We start from the raw sequence: 24,968 nt of genomic DNA, 5'->3' as shown, positions 1-24,968 counted from the left end.
AAGTGTCAAATCATTAACGATTTTTAATGACACTAAAGCCCACAAAAATAGTCTGAGCCTAAAATGTGTTTCCTGTCTCAAAAGCAACTTTCACCTGAGCATCGCTGAGCTCACATTTTAGGCTTCAGCCTAGAACCAAGAATAAGTGGAGTTGTGGGGTTTTTTTGGGTGGGGGAGGTGCGGGGGGGAAGAGGGCAGGTGTTTTTTTAGTTCTTAAGTTCTGGAATTTACTAATTTCTTCAGTGACTTATGAAAGATCTGCGATATGAATCTGTTCCTTGAACACGTGGTATCCTTGGGAAAACACAGCTCCCTCTGCCCTGTGTTCTCACCCAGCCTGCCCACGATCAGCTCAAATCCTTTCGGAACTGCTCTGAGAGCACCTGATCCATCACTCGGGACAAAGCTCGTAAAGCACCAATAACGATTTTAAGCGTTAGTGCCTTACCCATTAAACTTAAACATAACTCTGCGATCCAAACATAGGCTGGTCATTTCAATGACTGCCTTGGTTTTGCTGGGATTTGCTGCAGTACACTGTATTACTGGATTTGTTGTATTTCTGCCCAGACCGAGGGTCCCTGTCCGCACACCGAGTGAGAGGTGGTGGGCAAGCGGTCCCACCAAATAAAACACTTAAATTAGTGCGAACCGTTCCCGTGGGGCGGTTCGATACCCAAATGGGAGGGAGGGGAGGATGGAGGGGCAGCGAGGCGGCCCCGGACCCGCCGGGGGGCGGCACGGAGGGCACGGGGAGGCGGCACGTGCGCAGTTGCGCATGCGCAAGGTGAGGTGCGGGGGCAGCGAGGCACAGCGCTCCGCTCCCGGCTCTCCTCAGCGCCCGCTCCCCCCGCCGGGAAGCTCGGCAGAGAGGGAGGGAATGGGAGGGGGAAAGGAGCAAAATGGAGACTTACGCTCCCGCAGTGACGCGCATGCGCAGCGCCGCCTATGGCAGCGCGGGGCGGGCGGGGCTCTCTCGTCCCGCTCGCCCTTCCCTGATCTCAGCCTCCCTCAGCCGCCCCCGCCGGCACGGGCAGGGCGGTGCTGCCGGCCGGGAGTGTCCCGCCGTGAGGGGAGCGGCTCCTTGGCCACGGTGGCCGACCCTCCGGTGACAGCCCTCCCTCCACGGGCAAGGTACAGCTGGGGAGCGGAGGAGGAGCGCACCTGGGGCTGTGCCCTGGTCTCACAAATTGAGCCTCACAGATTGTGTGGACTTGGCATCGCAAGAGGTCACAGGATTACAAATAGGGAAAGTGATGTCGCGGTGTGTGTCCCGTGTTTGTGCTGCTGCCCAGGTGTCTGGTTTGGACCACACTGGAGGCGAGAGTTGTAACATTCCCGATAGTTTTCCTTTCCTCTGACGTGGCTTTAATCTTTGGTTCCGTGTAGCGCCGGTGAGACTCCCCCGCCCGTGCCGCGGTGCGGGCAGCGCTGATCCCCTTTTGATCTCCCTGGCACAGACAGGGCTGTTGGAGCTCCTCAGTTCGGGGTCGGACTCACACAGGGCGCTCTGAACCAGCGGCTCCTTCCAGAGCAGCACATCCAGCACCATCATCAGCTTCTGCCTTCAAGTATTTCTCCGTCCACCACTTTCCTAAAGGAAAAAAAGCATAGTTAGTACCGTCCTTTTGCTAAGTTGGACTGAGCTTTTGTAGTGAAGACAAGGTCTTACAAAAGAAAGCCAGGTTTCTAATGGGCCTTTGGTGTGTAGAAAGTTCATTTTCAGCCAGGTACCCAAGAAAGCTCTCTTAAATAGCTACTTTTAGGTATATAGAGGTATATTAAGTTGCTGAACATTACTTTTATTCCAGTGCTTCAGGCAATCAGAGATGCTGGGCTCAAGCCCAAACCTTGAACTTTATTTTATATTCTAAAGAAAATTAGTATGAAAGACAGGTTTGATGTATTTGCTGGAGCTGGTACCATTAAGAAGTGATGCAAAGGCACTTTTACTGCTGTATGAATGAGCACTGCCACAAATAATGACCAATAGTGCAAGTGTCATAACTTACCCTGTACATACATATTGAAGACATTGTTGTCACCAACTCATGAATGTGGTATCAAGTATCATTATTACTTAATGCCAACAGAGAGCCAAGACTGCCTTTTTATGCCACTGCTGTGAGTAATGCCTAGGTATCTGTACTCCCATAAAGCAAAGTCCCGAGCCTAATCCCAAAAATCACTCCATACTGAAGTGACAGAATCAATTCTCCCTGCTGTTACACATTTTGTCAGCCCTTTGTGGCACTGCACAGCGACAGGTCCCTTGAGACTGTTATCTGCAAAGCTCCCCCAGATATGTCCCTTTTACGGTCCATACACCTGTCTTCTAGGATTATGCAACTGAGAATCCAGCAGTGGCTGCCCTTCCTATGTCCACTTGATCCTGAGAAACATACTGAGCACTCATTTTCTTTACAGAAGCAAACACAGTGTGTACAATTCCCATATCTAGTGAAGTATTTTGCCATCAAAGGGTCATCTTATTTCTCAATTATCTTCTGCAGTTACACCCTGAATGGCAGACAGACCTTTGCCTCAAGTTACCAAGTCACTGCAAACGCTAATTTCGGTGTAATAATTTTTCGCTCTCTTTATGTTCCTGAAGTCCTAGCATGAAGTCCTGGTGGTTGTAATGACACTACAGTTTCCCATTGGTTTTATTACCTTGCACTGATTTGGTAGTTTTCCTGATGTCTTATTGAACTCACTGAACTGAGTTAATAAATAACAGTACAGCAGGCAACTACCAGTGACTCCGTTTCCCAAAACTGACTACATTTGTCACAAGGAACATGAAAACAGTAAAGTCTGTATCTTGGCTTCAACAGCCTAATCTGCATCACCTTGCTTTCTTTGAGTTATTTGACTTTTCAGCTCATCCCACCCTGCAGGGATCATACTTTTCCCTCCCTGACATGCTTTACTGCCGTAAGTTGTTAAGGAGACCATATCACTTGTAAAAGCAAAGACCATCAGACTTCTATATGGACAGTTCTCCAAATCAAGGGATACTGTGTGAGATGATGTGCCCATCACACCCTGATGAAAATACACTCATGTATCCTTTTATGTGTGTTATCCCTTGTTTACTCAGTATTTTAAACTACTATACAAAAACGTTGCCTCTTTTGAGGTTGGCAGGCAAAGATAAGAATTTATTATTTTGTTATTGTTTTGTTACTCCAGGGCCACGCTCGTGATTCCATGAAAACAAACACTGTACTGGAGTCTATTTTGGAAAAGTAGAGATTTCAGTAAAGCAGCACATCAGCAAATCTGCTTAAATATGTCAGAAAGTTTTAAAACCAACCAGAAAAAAAACAAACAAAGAACAAAAAAAGAAAAAAAGAGAAAAAAAAACCAAACAAAAAAAACATGAACCCTGACTGTTATTCAACAGTGTTGAAAACAAACTGCAAATTCTAATCTCTTTGAATAGCTCTAGACATAATTCTCCCCTTCTAACTTTGCAACCCCTGTCTGTAACCAGAGATTATGTGTTACATAAATACTTACAACTGCTAAGATTTGTAAGAAACGTGGGAAGAGGTAGGCTACTGCTACAGAAAAAGCCTTGGCTTACAAAAATACAGCTTCAATATTCTCTTATTAACAGAGAAAAACAAATACAATCCATAAGCAGAAGTGAAGTGTGTTTCTAGATAATCTGCTTCTAACATTCAGCTGAGCATGAAATCTCTTGAAGAAAAGCCTGGTAGGGATCCCAGGAAAACATTCTTTTAGGTCACTGCTGCTTATTTGTTTGATGGGGCACTTCACTTTGTTCCTTTATACTGAGCTGCTTTATATTTGTGTAGTAACAAATTTTTCCTCCCTTTAATCCTCAGCAGGAGCACAAGTCTTTAATATCTTGTCTTTGCCAATGTCAGAGTTTCAGTAAGTAAAGTCTTCATAGAAGGTATTTTACCTGCAAAGTGATATATGAAAGTCTATCTGCCTCTGTGATGGATTGGAATGGTATTTATTTTTCAGTGAATTCTCTGGTTTCCAATATGAAACTATCTTAAATTATCTTAAATTACAAGTCTCAGAACTGTGATGTTACACAGCATGTATTTTCAAACATTCTTCTGCCTTTTGCCTTAATATTTGTTGTGCATCCAAGAAGTAGGAACATAGTGGTTCTGAAGAAGTAAAAATGGTATTAGTGAATCAGAGGCTGGCAGTTTTGTCATGTAACAAGGAGATTCTTCTCATGGTCTGTTTCTGGGTTCTGCAACTTAAAGTGTGTGTTTGTTTCTTCTTTCTATGTGAAATGATATTCACAACCCTCAAGATTCTGTGAGAAGAGACCTTCAGAAAAGGAACCCATGAGAAAAGCAACAAAGCATCATAGGGCTTTCTAAAGAAATTTTCACTGTTTTCTTTCTTTAGTATTCAATTCTAAAGCTATATTTTTTGATTTTATTTAGATGGGATACAGAGATTATATTGTGTTGGATTACTGCTATTTTAGGGAGTCTGGGCCTGAAGGACTCGTACAGTATCACTCCCATGGCTGCTTCTTTGTTACTGTGATTTAGGTGTCCTCTCACTAAGTATTTTCTTCAAGCCACAATGTATTATCCACTGGCAAACTCACCAACTACTTCTTTAAGACCAGTTGGCCATTTCTTCTAACTTGCTCTTAGTCATCTCTCTTTTCTCAAAACTGGGAAGAATATTCATGGGTTTGGCAGAGTAACAACGATCCTGCATCGAACCAAAGCAGCCCTTCTGTGCAGCCAGTCATTAATTCCTCTCTGCTAGCTTGTCATCACCAGATGTCTGCTGAGTTCACACCCTCTGCATTTCCCGTGACTGCACCCACAAGGCATCCACGAATGGTTCTGTATTTTCAATGTGAGCACCACATCCTTTTTTTGAATGTTCCTCTTCACTACCTGAGCAACTGCAGCTGCTCCACAGACCTGCAGCCTCTCTTTAGGTTACATGTCATACCTCCCTCCTGAGTGAATGAGTCTACAAACAGCAGAAGAGTATAATTTACTTTTACTTTAAGAGTTTCAGCACTTGTGTTTTGGAAAGTGGGCTTCGCACGGAAAGTAATGAGAAACATTAGATATCCAACACAGAAAAATATTTCCAGGTTTATATCACCAAGTAAACCACAAAATGGGTTTGTTTGCCATAAGAAGCACTGGCCACGAAGTCTCTCTCTGCCCATAATGAAGCATATCTGAAGGAGGACTCACAGCTACATCTAAGCATGAGAAGTGTGGGCACATTTCCCTGTGGAAATGGCACTCTCTGAACCTGCTCACCAGCAGTAGGTGCAATTAACTGTGTCCAATTTACATTTGGAGCACGAGGGACAAGCTTTCACAGCACGCCTAATGCAGCAAACACAACCAGCTGGGCTCTGTGAACACAGTGCACAGTTTCTCAGTTCAATGGGAAACTTTACCAAATGTATGTGCAAGGTATAATTACAGCATGTCACAAATAAACTTTCGAAAGGATAATTGAAACAACACTCATATCTTGAAAAAAGGAACTGGTTAATTGATGCAGGTTCATAGACATGTGTCATAGCACACAATACAATTAATAAAATATAAACACCAATTTTCAAATCAACACAGCTTGATAACTTGAATTCAAATTTTAGGAACAGCAAAACAGCTAAAAAACACCATAAAGTAAGCCCAATCCTTCAGCTGACTAATAAATATGAAGGAAAAAAAATTGGAAACCATTAATATTTTTCTAACTCCTTAGGGGTCTGTCTTTTATGTTTTTTTCATGCTCTCTGTGGCCACTGAGACTAGTAGGAAACCAGCCAATTTAGTCAAAAAACTTTGCAGCATAGCAGGGAGTCTCATTTGTCATCACATGCAATAGCAGCTGTCTCTGTCAAGAATGAAGTTAATCAGTACAGACCACATAAATTAGGAAATTCTTTAGATGGTTAACAATGTACCTTTGAACGAACAAAGACCAATCTTTGTCTCCTGATACTGGGAAATTTCTCTTTCAAATATGCCAGTTTTGTGGTTTGAAACTAAGGAGCAATGAAATTCCTTAATGTATTTTTTACACAAGTATTTCTGGCAACTGAAGATACTCAGTGCACACAAGGGACACTAAATGTTCTAATTGGAAGAGCTATATCCAGACTCAGGTTTTTTTCACCTTTCTTCACCTTCTTCCATTCTATTCTTAATTATTTCATATTGTTGACTAAGTTTCTAATCCAGGTCAAATTTGAGAATTGCAAGAAACAAAGAGTATAAAACCTTGGGAGTATGTTTCTTCATGTTAAAAAGCCCTGAAATACACTATTTTGAGTTAATATGCTGAACATGTAGCAAATAAATCTCTAAAGATACTCAACTTCATGAAATTTTGCACCCTCCTCAACTTTGGCACTAAGTAAAACAGTTTGTGTGCCATTCAGGAAGACAAAATTTTCTTCTTAAAAATTCATTCCATACAGCCTTGAGAACATTTAGGACCCTTCTAACCCCAAGTATTTTCAGTTTGCACAATGCCTCTAGCCTAAAAACACAGATTGATGATGTGTTTAAAATCATCCAAGGAACATAAATGAAAGAAGAAAGAGCTTTATGCCTCTTTTCTTTACCACCACCTCTGTATGTTTATTATGGAATTTCTATGTAAAGCAGGTAACCCAGCAGAAAAAAATTGACCTGGTCTGTAAAATATGAGAGTTGCCTGTTTAGAACTCTGGCCTACAGCCATAAAAATTTGTTTAGTTATCTCACAGTTATGTCACATACTCCTTCCTCAAAAGATCTGGGCTAGATTAATTTGATACTGTAAAAATATGTGTTATGTGAAAAGACGAGCTGACGTATCAGCCTTCAGTTTTGAGAAGAAAGGGTATCTCAGAGGGCTGACTGGCTCATGATTGCAAGAATGATCTAGGAGTGGGGTAAAAAAGGCCAGTGCTGATGCACCAGCTTAAGGGAAAGCCCAACATTTGTTTATATTATTAAATGACCTTACTATTGGTATAACTCTGTTTATGTTGCAATCGTAAGGTACTGGCAAAGGACACACTCCCAGGTATCTGATGCACAGATCCTGAGGGCATGCTGGGTTCTCAGAACGCTGCTTGCCTGAGCTGATAGAGGGCCTTTTCCAAGGATACCATGTGATGAACACCCTCAATGACTTTTAGAGAATGATACATAGAATAGCAGTGTAAAAGGCAGAAAAGCAAACTGGTTTGTACATAAAGACTTCAGTATTTACCTCACTCCTCCCATCACTGTTCGTTACCTCTTTCTGAAAACAGCAGTGAAGATTTTCACTTTGTTTCAGGTTTTATTTCAATTCTTTCTGCAATTCTTGGGAAAAAAAAAAAAAGATGGTATATGTTGCCTGTTTAACTAAAGGAGCAACAAAAACCTTAAGCAAGATCATTTTGATATAAAAAGAACTGGATCTTTATCACAAAAAAGAACACAAGGAAACTTTCATGTACTACAGAAAACTCAACCTTCAAAATCTGCTAGGCAGTTTTGAGAGGAACCACAGCAACTAAAACACATATTACAATAATTAAATATAAAAGTAAGGGTTGAGCATCACATATGTTATCTACAAAAGTTGTTAGACAATAGATGGGAATGTTAATGCAAAGAATATTCATGTTGTGCTGCTATCAAGGGCATACATCAAAGTGGAGTGCTTTTTTGCAGAATCAAGGGAAAATGACTGTTGTTTTGGCACACAGTATGACATGGCATGTCAAAAGAAATTATAAAATGTTTTCAAGATGTACTGAGTATATCACTTATAAAGTATTGTGTTTACTAGGAAGGAAGAAACAAAAGGCAGAAGAGTTGGAGGATCCTCACAGCCCTTAAAGCAGCCTAGGTAAGCATGGTTACAACTTTTGGGCTTTTGCAACCTAGGCCTAGTCTTCACAGACAAGCTCTGTGTGAGCAATATGGCACATAGGGATTTACAGAACCTACATAAAATTTAAAATTTCTTATTTGAAGTGATTCCATTTTGAGAAGCTTAAAAGTATCTTTTCCTCCTGAAGATTCCATAAGATGTTGATTTAGAGTTCCATTTTACGTAGAAAAATGCTCTAAATTTCTCTTGTAAGCATCTCACTGGAAATAACAAAGCCATTCATAGGTTTGCTCAAATATATTTTAAATTGGTTGATGGACTAACATTGAAGGACTAAGTAGAGCTATGGATTCACTTCCCATGAGTGATTTTTATAAAATTTCCATATGTCAGTGACACTATGTCATTTAAGGACCTTTTTTCTAAATCACATAAAACCGATTTAAATCAGTTACTGTTTTTAATCAAATTCTGCTGCCCCAACTTAGAGCTTGTCCTTTGAATCCATAAATTACCTGAAGGAAATTTACCTTGAGTATGATAAAGTATTGACAAACACGTAACTCATCCTCTGACAATTCCTGGTGCTTGTGAAAGACGTTCAGTGGTGAAAGCAGCTGTGCCAGCAGCTCCTTCAGTGCAGTTACAATCTTACTTGACAACACCACAAAAAACTGAGAAAGCTGAACAGTTTCCACACTCCTGATAACTGACATATTTCGTGTTTTCCTCTTTATGCTCTATTTTGAGTAAGTAAGGGACATTCCAATATTTTTAGATTCCTTTTTTGTTTGCTTTCTCTGGTGATTGCTTTTAGCAGTGAGGAGTGAGGAGCTTTGGAAGTGACTGTAGGTTTCATAAACTGTATGCACGTGCCTCTGGGAGCACCTCTGCAGTCTGCAAAGGTGGTAGAAAACACAGGAACAAGTTTCAAACAGTACTAAAATACTCTCTCGTAGTAATTTTTATTACAGCATATTCTGACCTTTTAAGTCATAAGGAACTGATATTATTACTGTACTTTTGGTAAATGGGAATCATCAAACTACTGTTCCTCAAGATCATTCTGAACAGCTGCAAGGACAGTTGCCTCTCTGGGGCTGCTGGTGGGGATGAAGGAGGGCACAGAGTAGTCTCTCCCTGGTCCCACCTCATGCTGTCTGTGCCAGATAAGGCACTGTCCAACTGGGAGCTGGCTCTGTAATCTCTATCACTGCTGGGAGGGAGGAGGGAGCCTCCACAATGGAATTGCTGCAGTACAGATCACAGTACAAATTCAAACTTAGTACAGGCTGAATTCTGCAAGAGGAAACTTCACACCAGGTGTCAGAATTGTGTTTTGGACATTAAGAAACTTGGGTTTGGTCCCGTTTCTTAACCAATATAAATCACAAATATGACTTGGAGAACTCTTTATTTGGCATCTGTAGCCAAACAGTTTTCTCAGCTCCTGTTCAGAGTGTGTTAAAATTATTACTGTAAGCATTAACTGGATAACTTAGCTACAGTCTGATAGTCATGTGTTGGCTAGTTGCTTCGATGTCAATATGCTTTTTGTTTGCTGACATTATTTTAGTATTACCAATAGTTTGGGTAATATGTCTTCTTGTTTATATTTGGGAGTATTAATAAAGCACATAAGACCTGTCTTACAGTTCTTTCAATAAGAAGCCCATGAAGTTTTGAATAGATGTTCCCTGACTAACATAAGACCGTGACCAGTTTCCTCTGTTAGCCTGTGGCTCTCACACCTGGATTAATCTTGGAATGTAGTCAGCAGGTAGGAAGGCAGTAGCAGAAGAAGGATGGCCTTGTGCAAAGACTGACAAAAATTCACAGCACTCACTGTCACAGTATCAGCACAGTCTTGTCACTTTATTCCCTCTTATATCACTCCTTTGGGGAAAGGAAAGGATTTCAAACTGGGGTGTCAGTAAAAGTGCCACTACTGCTGGTTGGACAGAGGGAGAATCTAAAGGTGTCTGGGTTTACTGATGATTCACAGTAATAAACTGTTGGCTGCCACTCTGCTTTCACCTTCATCAGTACTCTGTGACTGTGTCTTCTCTGTGCTCCCTAGCAAGTGTTCAGAGAGCTGACCAACTGAGACTGAACTTCTGAAAATACAAGCTGCATGAATGAATCAAAAGCTACATTGCTAAATTCCAGGGGAAGACCAAGATATTTGAGGTTTCAAATCAGTCCTTTACAAGCCTCCCAACTGGATTCATTATGAAGTCGCTCATCTTCTAGATGGAACATAATAATTCAACAGAGAAATTCACAGGCCTTTAAATGGTTGTTTTGCTTTCATACTTTGTTTTTGTGAAAAAGATTAGAGTACAAAGCAAAACTGTATCACTATCACAAGAAACTTCTAAGCAAAACAAAATTAACATGAGAAGCAAGTAGAGCATTACAGAGAAAAATGGTGCTACTCAAGAAACAGATAGTACTATTAAGATCGTTTAGTTGGCAAGACAGAAAGCCTGGACTGATTGCCAGCAGAATGGCAACAGAAACATTCAGAAAAATTCCAGTCTCACAAATATTAGGCCACATGGGAACATTTAAATGCAGTGCAGTTTGCTTCCCTAACGAAGTGATGGGGAAAAAAATGTTTCTTTTATTTTAGCAGAAGAGAATTTTATATTTGGTAGAGGAGAATGAGTATAAGCTATAGGCAGAATTTTAATCTAGATTGGCATTCCACTCAGGCAGGGAGTAGGCAAAAAGGCTTGTCTTAGCTGATGTATTTTGTGATTGCTGTAAGATGGGGTAGGATTCTCCAGTCCTCGCTCGTTCCTCGCTCAGTGTCTGGAATGCACAGGTACAGGGAGCTCCTCTCTGCTTGGAAGCGAAGCAGCGTGTGGTTTGATCTGGGAGCATAATTCACTGGTGGCATGAGACCAGGATATAGATAATGGCATATCTAGAAACTCAGTAACAGACTATTTCAGCTGGAAGCTGCAGTGTTTGAAGGAGTGCAGCCCCACCCTTGGACACTGAGGAGAAATCATAACCAAGTTCTTGTACTGTAAAAGAAAGTTGCTGAGTTTTTTTCCTAATACCTTCTTTCTCATTTCTACCCTTTGCTGTGGTCTGTCTCCACAGGGAGCAGGATCTAGCTCTGGCAGCACTAAAATTTTTATGTGATGTTTAATAAATGGGTCTTGGTTTCAGTCTCTTTTCCATAAGATGTCATTTGAATTTTAATATATTTAGCACAAAATATAAAGCCTATCCCTGTGCAGGTATTTTACCTGTTACAAAAACTGCAGACATTCCACTTGACTGCTGTGAAGGATTATACCTGAAGAATACTAAGATACATAAATATTTGCACAATGACATGAACTTAAGCTGTGCAGGACAAACTTTGCCTAGTCAAACAGAATCTGATGAAAAATGTTTAGATTTAGAGAAAGTTCATATATTTGTACCCCATCTTCAGAAAAACAAGCCGGTGAAAAAGATACCGCTAGAGTCTGAGGGATAAATTGGACATGAATTTTCACATTTATGTTTTTTAGATTTGTTTTGTACTTAGAATACAAGGAAGCCTATTAGAGTATGTATTGCAACTTTAGAAAATCACTTGTCTCTGAAATATCCAAAATGGTCACTCATGACTTAGAAAAGCCTGAGGAATTTAATGCAGAAAGGTGATTTTCATAACCTTACACGACAGGAAGCACGTTGCATGCAGGATCTCTTGTAATGAGCTGGGCACAGCACCTCAAGTGCAAGGAGGGCTTTAACTTTGAAGTCTATACTCTATGTTTCTGTAATCAAACATGAAAAATATTAAATTCAATATCAATTCAATATCAAACATAAATAATCAAAATCAATTAAATTCGATATCAAACATAAGTAGTATTAAATATCAGAGAGCTGGCAGGTCACAGTAATGCATTGCCACACTAGAGACAGTCATGGTGGTAAAGCTGCACAACAGTGGAAAAGTAGTGGGGATTCAGTTCATTTCTCATATGTGTTTATTTGTTATTGGTGGGGAACATATTTGTTGATTTACTTGAATAATGCTGCCATTTTGCAATAGGCCATTAGTAAACATTTAGGGATCTTCATTTTATATATAGTTGGCCCAGTAATCAATCTGTTTATTACTTTAATTATTCTTGCTACAAAAAGGCTTTTATATACTTAAGAAAGAAGATAAACAAATTGGAAAGTGTCCTGCTGGCACACCAACATTTGGGAAAGGATACAGACAGTACATCCTTAGACATTTATATTTATTTCCATACTACAAACTGCTAAGATACTTTATTCTATGCAAACACTGGCAAGAGATCAATATAAACAAAATGATCCCAGATGAGCAGCTCCAGCTCATTGTTTATGGCCATTTCTCATGCAACTGCCTGGTTTGGCTGTTGAACAATTGCTGGTGTTCCTGACTGGAAAGTATCAGTTACTTTCCCCGTGAAGAATCTCACAAGCGAGGAGTAAGTGACAGTGGAAAATTGTATACTATGATGATATAAACGATATAAAAAATCATGGGTTGAGGATAAATCTTTTATTCATAACCATCATTTTCATGCTATTGCATCTCTATTTATCAGCCTCCATAGCATGTCACTTCTCCCATCCATTCTTTTGGCACTGCAGCCAGTAAGATGGATACTCAAGATCTCTATCCAAACATGCATTTTCTAGAACATGAGGTAAAACCAGATGGAATCTGAATTACAAAAGTACAGTAATCACAATGCATATTAATAACCTGTAAAAGTAGACTGAGTCTTTGAAATGTAGTTTACATATAGTCTTTGTATGTAGTGTCTGAAGGTCTTATTTATTATTATTGATTATTTATTAGACATTACCTCCAAACTTCCAAAAATAGCGACTTGTATTTAGAAATATCAACAATAAAAACTGAAGTCCTTCTGTTTTGGAATTAGGGTTGCTTAATGTCACAATTTAGGATGTTTTTATTACTTAACGGTAATTAATAAAATATTGTTTCAATTGTTCTTTGAAGAGTCTTGTCAGTGGTACACTGCAGGAGAACATTTATACAAATGGAATTTGGCTATATCAGATATTTTAAAATAATACATTGCCCATAGATATTTTTATACTGGTTTTTGAGCAAGTGCACATGAAGGATTCGCTCAGGTTGCTCATTAACTCTAAAATAGGAACATTTTCATTTTACATTTATTTGTTCTCTTGTATGAAAATATTTCTTACCTGAAAAATATTGCCCCAGTTCATCAAGCTTTTAGGCAGAGGAATAATGTTACTGTGTTGGAACTTCTAAAGCCATCGGTCTAGTTCTAGGCTTAAAGTTAAAGTTATGTATAAATGCAGAATCAGAATAAAATCCTAAACCAGCTGAAGCCAATGGCAAAATTCCCATAGGCTACAACGATGCCAGCATTTAATCACACAGTTTTCATGTTCAAACACCTGCATCCAACAACCCTCTTTACCTTCCTATTTCAAATTCCATTATTTTAAATTAGCAAAAATGAACAGGCGTTATTCTTATACAGCTGCATATATGAAAAATGTATAAGGCATATATTTTAATATTTTTATGAGATGGTCTACAAGTTCTACATAGAAACATCCCTTGGTCATAAATCTGGCAACACTGTCCATTTGCAAAATGACAGGAGGAAAAGAACACATAATAGATGAGAGCTAAAAATACAAACAGCTACATCTGTAATGCAGAACAATAGAAATAATAAGGATGGGAGAGGACAAAATAAAATCCAAGTTAAGGGAGTAACCTGGGAAAAGAGATGAAGAAAATAAATACACTGGACAAAAGAAAACAAATATCATCCTAAATCAAAAGAAAGGTCAACTGATACTGGCCAGAGAGAAAAAGAATTACACAACATCTACATTTTTTCCCTATATTTAATGTAAAAAAAGAGAGAAGCATGGAGCTCAGTAACATAAATATTGATGAGGCTTTGGGAATATCTAGCAGCAGAATTAATAAAAAGAAGGTAAAAGAATATTTAGATAATTTAAATATTTATGATTCAGAAGATCTAAATCGTATTCAACCAAAGGATCTTAAGGAATTGACTGAGATGGATCTGACAGACATCTTTGAGACCCCACGGAAGAAAGGTTAGGTACCAAAGGATTGAAGAGGGATGAATCTTAGGAAGCAGAAAAAGGTAAAAACCAGAGAATTTCAAGCAAGTTTCCAGTATTTCCTGCCATGCAAAATATGACAGTAAATACATAACTAATAGTGTACCAATTAATGCACAACAAGATCATAGTACTATTTTGAGGCTGTAAATTCTGTGTCTCTGTCAATCTCTCTCTTTTTGGTTAATGTCATTCAGTCTTAATCATTGCTGAATAAAATTAAAAATTAATAAATGTCAAAAAACTCAACCCAGATAAAGATTTGGAAATAAACAGACTATTTACACAACAAAACAGAATATTTAGCCACAAATTTGTCAAAACTGAAAAGTTTAAGGACAAAGATTATAAAAGGAAACAATCAAGAGGATTACAAATAAAGTTTCTTAGAAGTACACGTTGTGTTTTAAAGGACAGAAGTTCTTGAATGCACAAGTTCAGTCCCAGTATAATTTAGACAAGTGGAAAGCCATAGCAGTTCTCATGCAAAGTGAGACAAGGAACAACTTCAGTCTGAGTTAGTAACTGTTTGAATTGCACAATCATGAGCCAGGATCCCACTTTTCACTCAGAGGTTAGTTAGTAAGATTACTATTCAAAATATATTCTTGCATAGGATCACATCTGGAATGCAAAGGTGATTCCCATCTTGTGGGCTTGCCACCACTGTCTCCTGTTCATCTCGTTCACAAACTGCTCACATCCTGTGTTAGAGACCACTGAATGTTTGACACTTATTCCTATTAGAAAATGTTCCAATATTTCTCCTTCAATGACCAGAATCTTCCAATTTCCAGCTAAAACCTATGAATTGCCAGCATGAAACTGCCCATTATTGGCAATGTTTTAATTTAAATAAGTGCCCTCATGTTGGCTGTTTACCTCTCTACAGTGTTGGCAGACATTAATCAGAACCTTTCTCAGCCCTTGTTTTCTTTTACTAGACAAGTCAAATTCTTTACATTTTCTTTAATCCTGTTAGTAATCAGGTTCTTTCAGCCAGTGATTCTCTATCATACTCAAGACCAGGTTTTACATCACTGTCTAAATGCAATACTGTTTCCCATGCCTTCCTGATACATCTTAACATGAAGTTTTCCTTTCTTTTTAATATTTTGCATTAGTCCTTACAGTTGTCTTGCAGTTGATTAAGACTCTAGGTCTCCTTTTGTAGACTTTCACCAGTTAAAGGCAAAAATTCTCCTTTTCATCTTTAAACCCATGACTTTGCAGTGTGCAATATCAAATGTTCTTCTATTTGTATTTCTGAGATCATCAAATCATCTAAATTGACCCACACGTTATTCTGTTCCTCTTCTGTATTGATCATCTCTCCCAATTTTCTGTTCTGAAGAAATGTCATTACCACGTTTTTCCTTTCTGTGTCATGCTCATTAATAGAAATATTAAATGAGACTTTGAAGAACTCCATTAGCATACTCTTTTCATTGCAATGCTTTCCCTTTAAATTGTTAGCCCTTCTTTACATATTTCCCTGCCTACTTTAGGTTTCTTATACTGTTCCCCAACTTGTCTTGCTTAACTAGTAATTTTCCAAATGATATATCAAAATCTGTATCAAAACTTTATGAAGCCCAGATTAACAAGACCTGCTTCATTTCCTTTGTCAAAAATCAGTTACTTTATCTGAGAAAAAATATCAGATGTTACTAAATTTACACTTTGCCGGTGGTTCATTCTGCTTTTTGATCAGACTTACAGTGCCGTGTTCTTAATTTTCAAAAACAACTACGTGCTGCACTTATCCCCTATCTGCATGTTTTTAAAATTTTCATGAGGATTTTTAGCATGCAGGGGCAGCACTCCTGCTCGTCGGCCACATTAACACAATGGCTCTTTTGGAGCCATTACAGCTGATCGTGCCAATGATCCATGGATTATATACTTTTATAAGGTCTGGTGCACTTGCAAACAAAAGGGTTTTTTCCTTTGCGTTTCTCTTTCTCAAGAGACATTTTTTTTTCCTCCCCGAATTATCCTTTAATATTTATTCAAAGCAACCAAACAAAGGAAACCAAGCCACAGAAATTCCAGGTAAGATGATGTGATGAATACACTAAATCTTGGAGCAGAAAAGTAATTTCTGTCTCTGATAGAGGATTTTTTTGGCTGCTTCTCTGTTCTGTGCTTCCATAGTACAGAAAGGCCCCGATGCACTCTGGGGATCATAAGCATGAGATAAACTTCCATGCTTGTCCTCTCCTAATCCTTTCTGCTGACAAGACATCTGTGAGTATCTCAGGGAAAAGGCCATGCTAGAACCAACCCAAAATAATCCTGTGCTGAGTGGAAAGATTTAATTAGCATTAGCTATGCTGCTATGTTGATTGATCTCTGTCACAGCCTCCCTGTTGTCCCCACTATACACACGGGTTTCTTGCCTAACCCTATTCTGGATAAAACTAATTAATTTGCTGGACAGAGAGACCCTAATGTAGCCCAAAGGGCACTGTTACCCCACATAGATACAATGCAGTCTGAGACAAGTTTTACTCCTTCCACACAGTCCAGAGCTCCAGTGGTAACTCAGCCAGCTCCACACTCTCAGTGTATCCCAGATTTAGGGCAGGTACAGCCAGTCTGCTCCAGGAGCCATTAGCTCTGCTCACTATTGCACAAGCCTCTTACTGCACACATAATAAAGACTAGTAAAGACAATAGTAATGTAACCAAGGCCATTGACCAGCAATGGGGGGCAGCAAAGTTAAATAAAAACAAAACAAAGAACCTGGAGGAATTCAGATGTGGTTCATCATACACAAAGCCAAAAAATCCAAAACCAAATGCCAACTCTGTAAAAATAGAGGTACTGAATCTGCAATGATATATCTGGAGATGATTAATTAGATCATAGAAGATTCCCATAAAAAGCCCTGCTGTGAGTTGCTTAAAAGAGAAAATGTGATTTAACAAAAGAGCTTTAACATCCTTGCAACTCACAGTTCAGAGACTCCTCACCAGAGTGAGGGCTTTGTCTGGAACATGCCTGTGCCAAAGACCTCCTGTGTGACCACAGGAGTGTATCTTACTTTCCCTGTACCTTTGTTACTTATCTATAAAATGGATAATATATTCCTCCTTTCCCCGTCCTTTATCTCGTCTGTTTAGATGTTAGTTTCTTTAAAGAAAAAAATTGCCTCTCACAGCAAGGGAGAAAGAGTGCAGGCTCAGTAATAATAACACTGAGACCTAGACATTGTCTGACAAAGTAAGGTGATTTCCTCTTTGTCTCCTTGCTCATCAGCCGGGTGTGCAACACTTTATGAGTCTGTGGGCATATAATGGAAGGCTGCATAGCTGGGAAACCACAGGGGCATTCACAGGCTTTTACCAAGGGATAGGAACTGTATTTGAATTAGGAGCAACTGACATTCAGGGTCTCCAACAATACAGATAATTTGGACTTGTATAAGGAAGTAGGAAGTACTTATTAAAAAGAAAAGTTGTGCAGAATACTGACCAGAAAAAGAATAGATAAGGGCTATTTTCAATAACTACTTGAAGTCATCATCCCATTGAACTGGAAAAAAAAAACCACACTTGCTGAATTGCATCAATAGAAAGAGAAATATGCCAACACAGAGAATACTAATGAAAAGATGTAGTGTATAAAATCTAGTTCCATCTGCAGTATTGCAGTCAGCTTTGATTACCTTGTCAGGTGTGGGATGCTGTCAGTGCTGGAAGGCTGGAGTGCAGGAAGTCAGGGTGGTTCCAGCTTATGAGAGTCTTTGACACAAAGGAATTCCAAGGGATTGGGCTTGTTTGCCTGATAGAGTTCAAGGACACTCTAATAGAATAGAATTCAAGGTGACACCTCTGAGAAGCACATAGCTAAAGACCACAGTCTAAAAGAAGGGCTGAAGGAAGAAAAGACTTACTCAGGAGAGCAACTTACTGATTTCCACAGGAGATCTCCCTCTCTTTTGGGGATCCAGATTAGTTTGCTCTCCCTTGTGCTGTGTAGCTCCATTTGTCCAGCCATCTGATGAAGGGAGCTCTTAAGGAGCGTTAAAGTCACTCAAACTAATTCCCATAGAAACATAGAAATCTAAGTTCTGTAGTTTTGTATCATCTTTTGGTTTGTTTGCTATATAGGAGCAAGGGTGTGAGATGGAATTGTTATAGATGCATTTAAAAAGCAAGTTATGTGAGGAACAAATGAGTTCTTTTCCTCTGCTAGGCAAATGAATTCTTCCTGTGCCTAAGAAGCAGGTAGAGTATTCTAGTTTGAATGTTAAAAGGTCACGAATGACCTCTTTTTACAACAGCCCTCAGCCCAACAGATTTTTTTTGTGCAATAATTTCTCATTCTAACAAATTTTTCGTTTAATATTCCAGTCCTTCTTGGTCAGATGTGTGTCCTCTCAAATATGTAACCATTACAACTTCATGTGTTTGGTGATTGCCATGAAGTTAGTAACAGTAAGAAAATATGTATTTTATCTTTGTAGACTTCTAGAGACTCTGGAATGAACATATGATGTTAAGACTGAGTTGTCTGGTGGTCCAAAAACACTTTGTTGTGGCAGGCTCAAATTCAGCACTTACTGAATTACTTCACCATCATTGTACTGTTAAACCAACAGAATTAGTAATTCAAACCTCTTGGAAGGAGGAATACATTTCAATGTTCCTTTTTAAAATTACTGTGGAGGACTACAGATACTTAAGTTTTATAGAAGGAAAAGGGAAACATACTGGAGGACTAGATTTGCTGATCAATACTTTAGAATCCCAGTTGCACAAATAATTTCACTTGCACAGCTATAAAATTCAGTATTGTTTTGTATAGTTCTCATAAATTCAGACCTTCATTTTTCATTAAAATGACAGCATTTTTTTAGTCATTGTCCTAATTACATTGAAAAGTTAAATAATTTATAGCTCCCATTCTATAGAACTGAAATGAGGGTCCCTCTTTTGTCAACTGGTACAACTGGAATTATTTGAGTTACTCATAGATGGCATATGAAAAGCACAGAATTACACCTTTTTGCAGCCCTAATTCGTCACCTGAGAACAATTCAGTAAGAGCAAGGTCTAAAGTGCTTATGCTGGCCTTAGATACCTCTTTAGAGGTATCTCTAAGACAGACTTTAGACACTTACACCACATTTAATCCTCAGATTCACTCTTCAGATACCATCTGAAGTCTAGAGCTGTAAAACTTGTCCACCAGTAACTGATCATGATCATGAATGGCCAAGTAATAATTGATCATGGCCAGAAATGCCTTTTGATTGTTCAGCCAGTGCTGAACAGTTCAGAGTTTGTCTCAATTTTGCTGAAATGTTTGAATGCACAAATTGGAGATGTGACAGATCCATATTGAGTGACTTGACCCTGCAAATTCCATCATGTTGTCCTCAAAACCCAGTTATTGATTATTCTAAGAGAGAATACTCATCTCTTGGACTCATAATACATTGCTTGCAAAAATTTAATATTAATTGAAAATTCAATATGTTTGTATCTGGAGAGAGATAAAAGTAGTGACTGAAAGTAAAATCTGCCTCTCTCTTGGGAACTGCGGAGTCTTGGGCTCTTCCTCCAATGATTATTTATATTTTAAATTAAATATATTAATCCAGATACCTCATGTCAAATAGAAATTGTAACAGTCAAAACTAGAGGAACTCTGAAAATCAACGGTGGGGGGAGAGTGTCAGAAGGGAGTGGAGATTAGGAAATAACTTCCTCTCTCCTTCGCATTTACTGGCAGTTACACTGGGCAGCATCTTGTTCAATAATGTAGCTCTGGAAGATACAGAGTTATTCCCTGGCACTGGCAGAAGGACACTAGTTATTGACTCCAGTAGGGAACAAGAAACTCCTGTGGTAAACCAGAAAGTAGTTATTGCCTGCTGAGCCTAGGTCACCTTTGTGGAGGAGTTATTAATTATTTAGTGTTCTGAGGGATTCTACCGGCTTCAGTTGTTCAGATAAATTTTTAATAAATCACTATTAACATAAATGGAAAGTATAAATTGCTTGCATTGTGCTATAGGCAGTGGCAGCAGTGAGAGACTTCTGCGCTAAGGTCCAAGATATGCTGCTTACCTAACAGGAGCTGACAGCTGAATGATCCAGTTCTCCTGGGAATGTCCTGGGAAAAAAAAAGAACAAACAAAATCTTTTCACCATAAGGGAGTTCTATTTTACAGTTGCCAAAAAGCACCTCAAGCAGTGAAGTTGTGTGAAGAACTGAAAAGAATAAATAATATTTTAGAGATCTGTTCCAAAGACTTACCTGGAGATGGAACTATGTTGTAAGAGAAAATTCAATTGAGCCAAAGCTCAACAACTGGCAAAAATAAACTTCTGTTATGAGACTGTGTGTCTTCCAGAAGCATAGTATTTACTGGAGATATTTTTCTAAATGTAATGTGTTGTTCTTGAAAGAAGGGTTTAAAGACCAAAATTGTAATTTAATGATTCATTATCCCTAGAGGAGTTCCAGTACTTTCTGTTTTCCCAAGAAGTTAGAAAATGTTTAATAGGTGTTTGCATTAAATTAGGTTGTTTTAACACTTCATATTTTGGCTGTTTTCAGGACAGTGATTCAACTACAGCACTGTACTCGATGTGCCTAAACTTTCACCCCAGTGCAGACAGAAGGGTTTTAAATTCAGAAAAGCAAACATTTGCTTGAAGAAAAACTAGAATAGAAACTTTTTAGTTAAGTCCCGCTTAAAACAGCTGGGGAAGACAGAACTGCATTACAGTGTTCTGTACACAACTGTCCCCTGTCCCTCTGTCCTTGCAGGCAGTTGGTTGCTCCCAGTCAAACTCAATGACATCCCAAGTCACTGAGCAAATTCTGTTCTCAGGAGAGCAACTTACTGATTTCCACAGGAGAGAGAGAGACCCTAATGTAGCCCAAAGGGCAGTGTTCCTGGGAGGAACACTTGTGAGGTTTGCCTGGCTGCACACTCCTCATCCCTGCAGTGTCTTTACATGAACTTCAAGCTTATCTTCATTCAGTGTCTCCTTTGCTGCCCCCATGAAGCCTGGAATTGTTTCTCTCTCAAAATACTCAACAGCTTCCCCGAGGAAGGAGTCTGCACAACCTCTCTGCAAGACTCCACCCAGACAGGCTTCTTAAAAGAACATAAACACAGTTGTGAAGACATAAATAAAACAAATACCATCTGTCATGCTAGCATTGCCACATATGTGTAACCACCTTTTCTTAGTCTTTTCAACCAATTTTCCAACATACCCAAATACACATTTGGCTTATTAAAGAATGTTAGTACCTTATGGATGCCATTGCCAAGCAATTTGGGTAACTGCAAGATGAACATCAACCTCACATTAAGTGTCCTACCCTAGAAGGACAAGAGACCTCCTATTTAATCAGCCACAGGCAGAAAAAAGCTAGAGACTCTAAGTAAAAGAAGATCAACAGGATGATATTCAGTCTGAGGAGGCTTCATTTTGCCCTCTTTTTTAGCAGTGTCAGTTAGTCTTAATTCCAGACTGTTATATCAGTGTTAAACCAGCCAAGTGATGGCGAAGTGAAGTTCAGACTCAGTTGCCACAGGCAGAAGAAGCTCCCCCCTCATCCCCAATTACCTGTGAGCAGACATGAGATACTTCCCTTTGTGCCCTCTCTCATGTAGCTTTTCCCATTATATGCTGATATGTCATATTACTGGCACTTAATTTTCTCATTCATTATTTCAATATCAGAACACATCAGTGTCAGATCATAATGTGAGAGAATGTTTGTGTCTCTCTCAAGCACAGCCTTGGTCACTTGGTACTTCATAGGCTGGAGGGGAAACTACAGTAAATAATAAGTAAGGAAAATATAAACAGATTTAAAAGCATGTAGCATTTTGGTAAGGAAAATTTTTTTTATAGCCATGGCTTTGGGGAAAATTACTTTTATGGCCGGGTTTTCAACAGGCCTGCACCAATGTGCCTGTAGTGTTTGCAGGTGCGACCATATGCATGCAGGGCATGACTGTCTAAAGGAAAAGCTTTCAGCAGGCTGAGAGAGTTTCTTTTTTATTCCTACTTGCTTTTAAAACACAGGTCTTCTAGGTAAGAAATAACAACCTCCAGCTGAGCTCCTTAAGCTGTGTTTGGAAGAGTGAGAAAGGCTCAGCATCCCGGATGTTAAACTTCCCTGAGAAATCCAGTACTGAATTCTCCTGCTGTCACAGTGGATGCAGAAGGCTGAAATACCTGGTCTCAACATCTAGATGAGTCCATCTAACTTAGCTTTGGGTTTTCGTTTCTGCTCCCCACTCCCCTGTCCACGTGCAGACATGCACACACACACACGTGTAAGTTTATGTGGGGACATGTGTACACACAGACACACCTACAGAGAGAAACACAGACTGTGTACTTCAAAAAATGCAAATCTTTCCTATTTAATCATAACCTGCCTGCAAGCAATGTGTTTAATCATGCTAGAAAAGATACAAGTTGATAATTTTATTCAAATGAAGGAATTGAACAGAACTTAGAGGTTAGAAATCCTGAAGGCTGATTGCTAGGGTTGAGAGCATATATTTATAAGCAATTAATGGCATGCTTGGGGTTTTTTTCTCCTACACATTTTTTGCCAATGATAAAGTACTCCCTGTATGGTATCAACCAGCTGTATTATCAAATAAAAAGAACTAGATGAAAGGAAAAGCCTCGAAATTCTGGAATACACTTATTCTCTGCCCACACAAAACTATTTTCTCCTTCTTTTCTCAGTGGGCTGTAATTTCTCCTTGTCCTTTAAAAGAAAGCAGGATTATGAGGAAAATTGTAAACATGTTTAAGAATTGGTCACAAAATGCTAATATATTGAAGTCCTGTTGTGTCACCACCTGTATGTGGTAAATAGGTACAAATATGCAGTAGAAGGGATGTTGACCAAACATGGAGGAAAACACCCCAATAACTGAGTATTAGACATGGATGTCTTTAAGGAAGGACAGATAAGCAGGACAGTTTTTTTTAATAGGGGTTTTAAATTGTTACATTAAAATTAAATCTACAGTTCTTCCTCTTTTTTTTTTTTTTTGCCTCACAGAAAACCATAAAACTTCTCCCTGGTTTTTGTTTGGAAAAGATTTGGAAACGAGAGGGTATTTCTTGGAAAAGCAGTGGTTTGTCAAAAGCAAAACTTTTCACAGGAATGTACCATATTTTTTGACAAGCAAAAGAAGTCTTATGTTCAGGAATTTCTGGGAAAAGGCAGAGGACAGGAAAGAGACTGGAAGTGACTCCAGAATATCTTGAAAGTAGAGTGCTTGCACAAGAATGGGAGATCAGTCCAAGAATTCATTTGAAGGAAAGTTAATTACTTGTAGATTATTCCACCATGAGACCCTTCTCCTCAGAGTGTGTTGTAAAGCCCTGTCTTGTGACACGAGAATACTGACCTACTCCTAGATCTTCCTTCTTTGGGAATGAAGAATTAACAGAGCTAAATATTGTATTCATTCAAACTCAAGGACTATAGTGACTTGAGAAAGAAAAATGGGATTTGAGAGGATCTCAGTAGATCCTGTATTCCACCTCCCTGCATGGGGCACACCAGTGAGTGGACTAGGTTATAGCAGTTTGGAGAAGAGACCTGCTTGTGTGATAGCCTCATCCTTTCCCTTGTTGGAAGAATAGTGTAACTAGGAGTAGAGAAAAAGAGAAGAAACAAAGAAAGACTTTTGTTTGGGTTAACTCCCTAGAACTAATGCTGATGAAATTGAATTCATAGGTTTTTCCCCTTAATTATCTTTAATTTCTCATCAGAACAACTAAAAGAAGCTGAACATTTTACCAGAAATCCTGGGTGTGCCAAAAAGTGTGCATGAAATAATGGCAGAATTATTGGTGTTTTCCAGCCAAAAGCATCCATCAGTACCAGTTCCCTAGTCATTCAATAAAGGTCTACTGCATCACTGAAGTTTCCAGATCAGCACTGAGAAAAGACTTGTCAAATTAGAACATCCTAAGTCATCTGATCTCAAAAGGATGCCCACAGTTTCTTCTTGTACCAAATACCTTCCTTAGACGTTTGGATTTAGTAGCCATGTCTGTGTTTTGCCACTGACAGTTGCTCACCATCACGCTCCCACACCTTCTGCTTTACCTTCACAGACACCAGAAACCATCCAGCTGGGCAGCAGTCCAAGGTACCTGAGGCTCTCTGTCCTGCCCAGCAGCACAGACATCATGCAGGTTCCTTCTCGTTGTTCATGTTGGATGGTGAAGTCCAAAGACACAGAAATTACATGCCATCTCTTCCCTCCATGGGGCTTGTCCTAAAATTCCCAAAACCTGTTTCTCCACGAATTCTTAACCCGTAGCAAAATACTGGTTCCTTCCTAGATGTGTGTTGCTGTGCTGTCATCTAGTGGCAAGGATGAATCGGACGTCATTCAGTGTCATTCCCTGACGGTGGCTGACAAGTTGTCCTTCAGCTGGAACTAAACACTCGACGTTTGAGAGTTGCCAGCTCTGTCCGTGCAGCCCCAACATGAAAGTCCCTCCCTCGGTTTGTGCTCTGCAGAAATGCACTGTGCAGCTCCTCTGGAATGGGCTGGGCAATGGACACGCTGGTTCTGCAGACAACAGGCTCTACAAAATCATGGCACCTCCTGCCACAGCCTTGCTCTCCATCTTCCATCATCCACCTCGGCTGTTAACTGTTTGCAGGCCAATACTTGGGGCTGAATTTCAAGCAGAAGCTGAATTTCAAGCAGTGATTGATGGTTTCTTAACTAAAGCCATTCGGAACAGTGTCAGCTCATGAAATGAGTCATTAAATCCATAATCATCTAAGATTGAGAAGATACTTTTTCTCTCAGCAAAATGTCCTTCCTCCTGCATTCATTTTTTTAATTGACTCTCAGGGAAAAATTAAAAGTGCCACAATGCAGGTTTCCAGGAGAAACCAGGCAAAACCAGCTTTC

The 24,968-nt window shown here is 39.3% G+C and overlaps 1 protein-coding gene and 1 long non-coding RNA gene across 2 annotated transcripts in view; one reads left to right on the top strand and one right to left on the bottom strand.

Moving 5' to 3' along the window:
- Positions 1 to 965, bottom strand: part of FHIT (fragile histidine triad diadenosine triphosphatase) — a 543,072-nt gene extending 542,107 nt beyond the window's left edge. Inside the window, exon 1 of the mRNA XM_018068744.2 lies at positions 915 to 965. Within this exon, the coding sequence (XP_017924233.2) occupies positions 915 to 934 (20 nt within the window). The 5' untranslated portion in view covers positions 935 to 965. The remainder of the gene's footprint in view (positions 1 to 914) is intronic.
- An 84-nt stretch (positions 966 to 1,049) lies between these two features.
- LOC108638938 overlaps positions 1,050 to 24,968 on the top strand; it is a 45,352-nt gene continuing 21,433 nt past the window's right edge. The window contains exons 1-2 of the long non-coding RNA XR_001920163.2: positions 1,050 to 1,134; positions 7,819 to 7,878. This is a non-coding gene — a long non-coding RNA (uncharacterized LOC108638938). The remainder of the gene's footprint in view (positions 1,135 to 7,818; positions 7,879 to 24,968) is intronic.

The sequence above is a fragment of the Manacus vitellinus genome, unplaced genomic scaffold, assembly GCF_001715985.3.
Source record: "Manacus vitellinus isolate BGI_N305 unplaced genomic scaffold, ASM171598v3 scaffold_14_pilon, whole genome shotgun sequence".
Taxonomy (NCBI): domain Eukaryota; kingdom Metazoa; phylum Chordata; class Aves; order Passeriformes; family Pipridae; genus Manacus; species Manacus vitellinus.
This window is presented reverse-complemented; position numbering and strand designations above follow the sequence as displayed.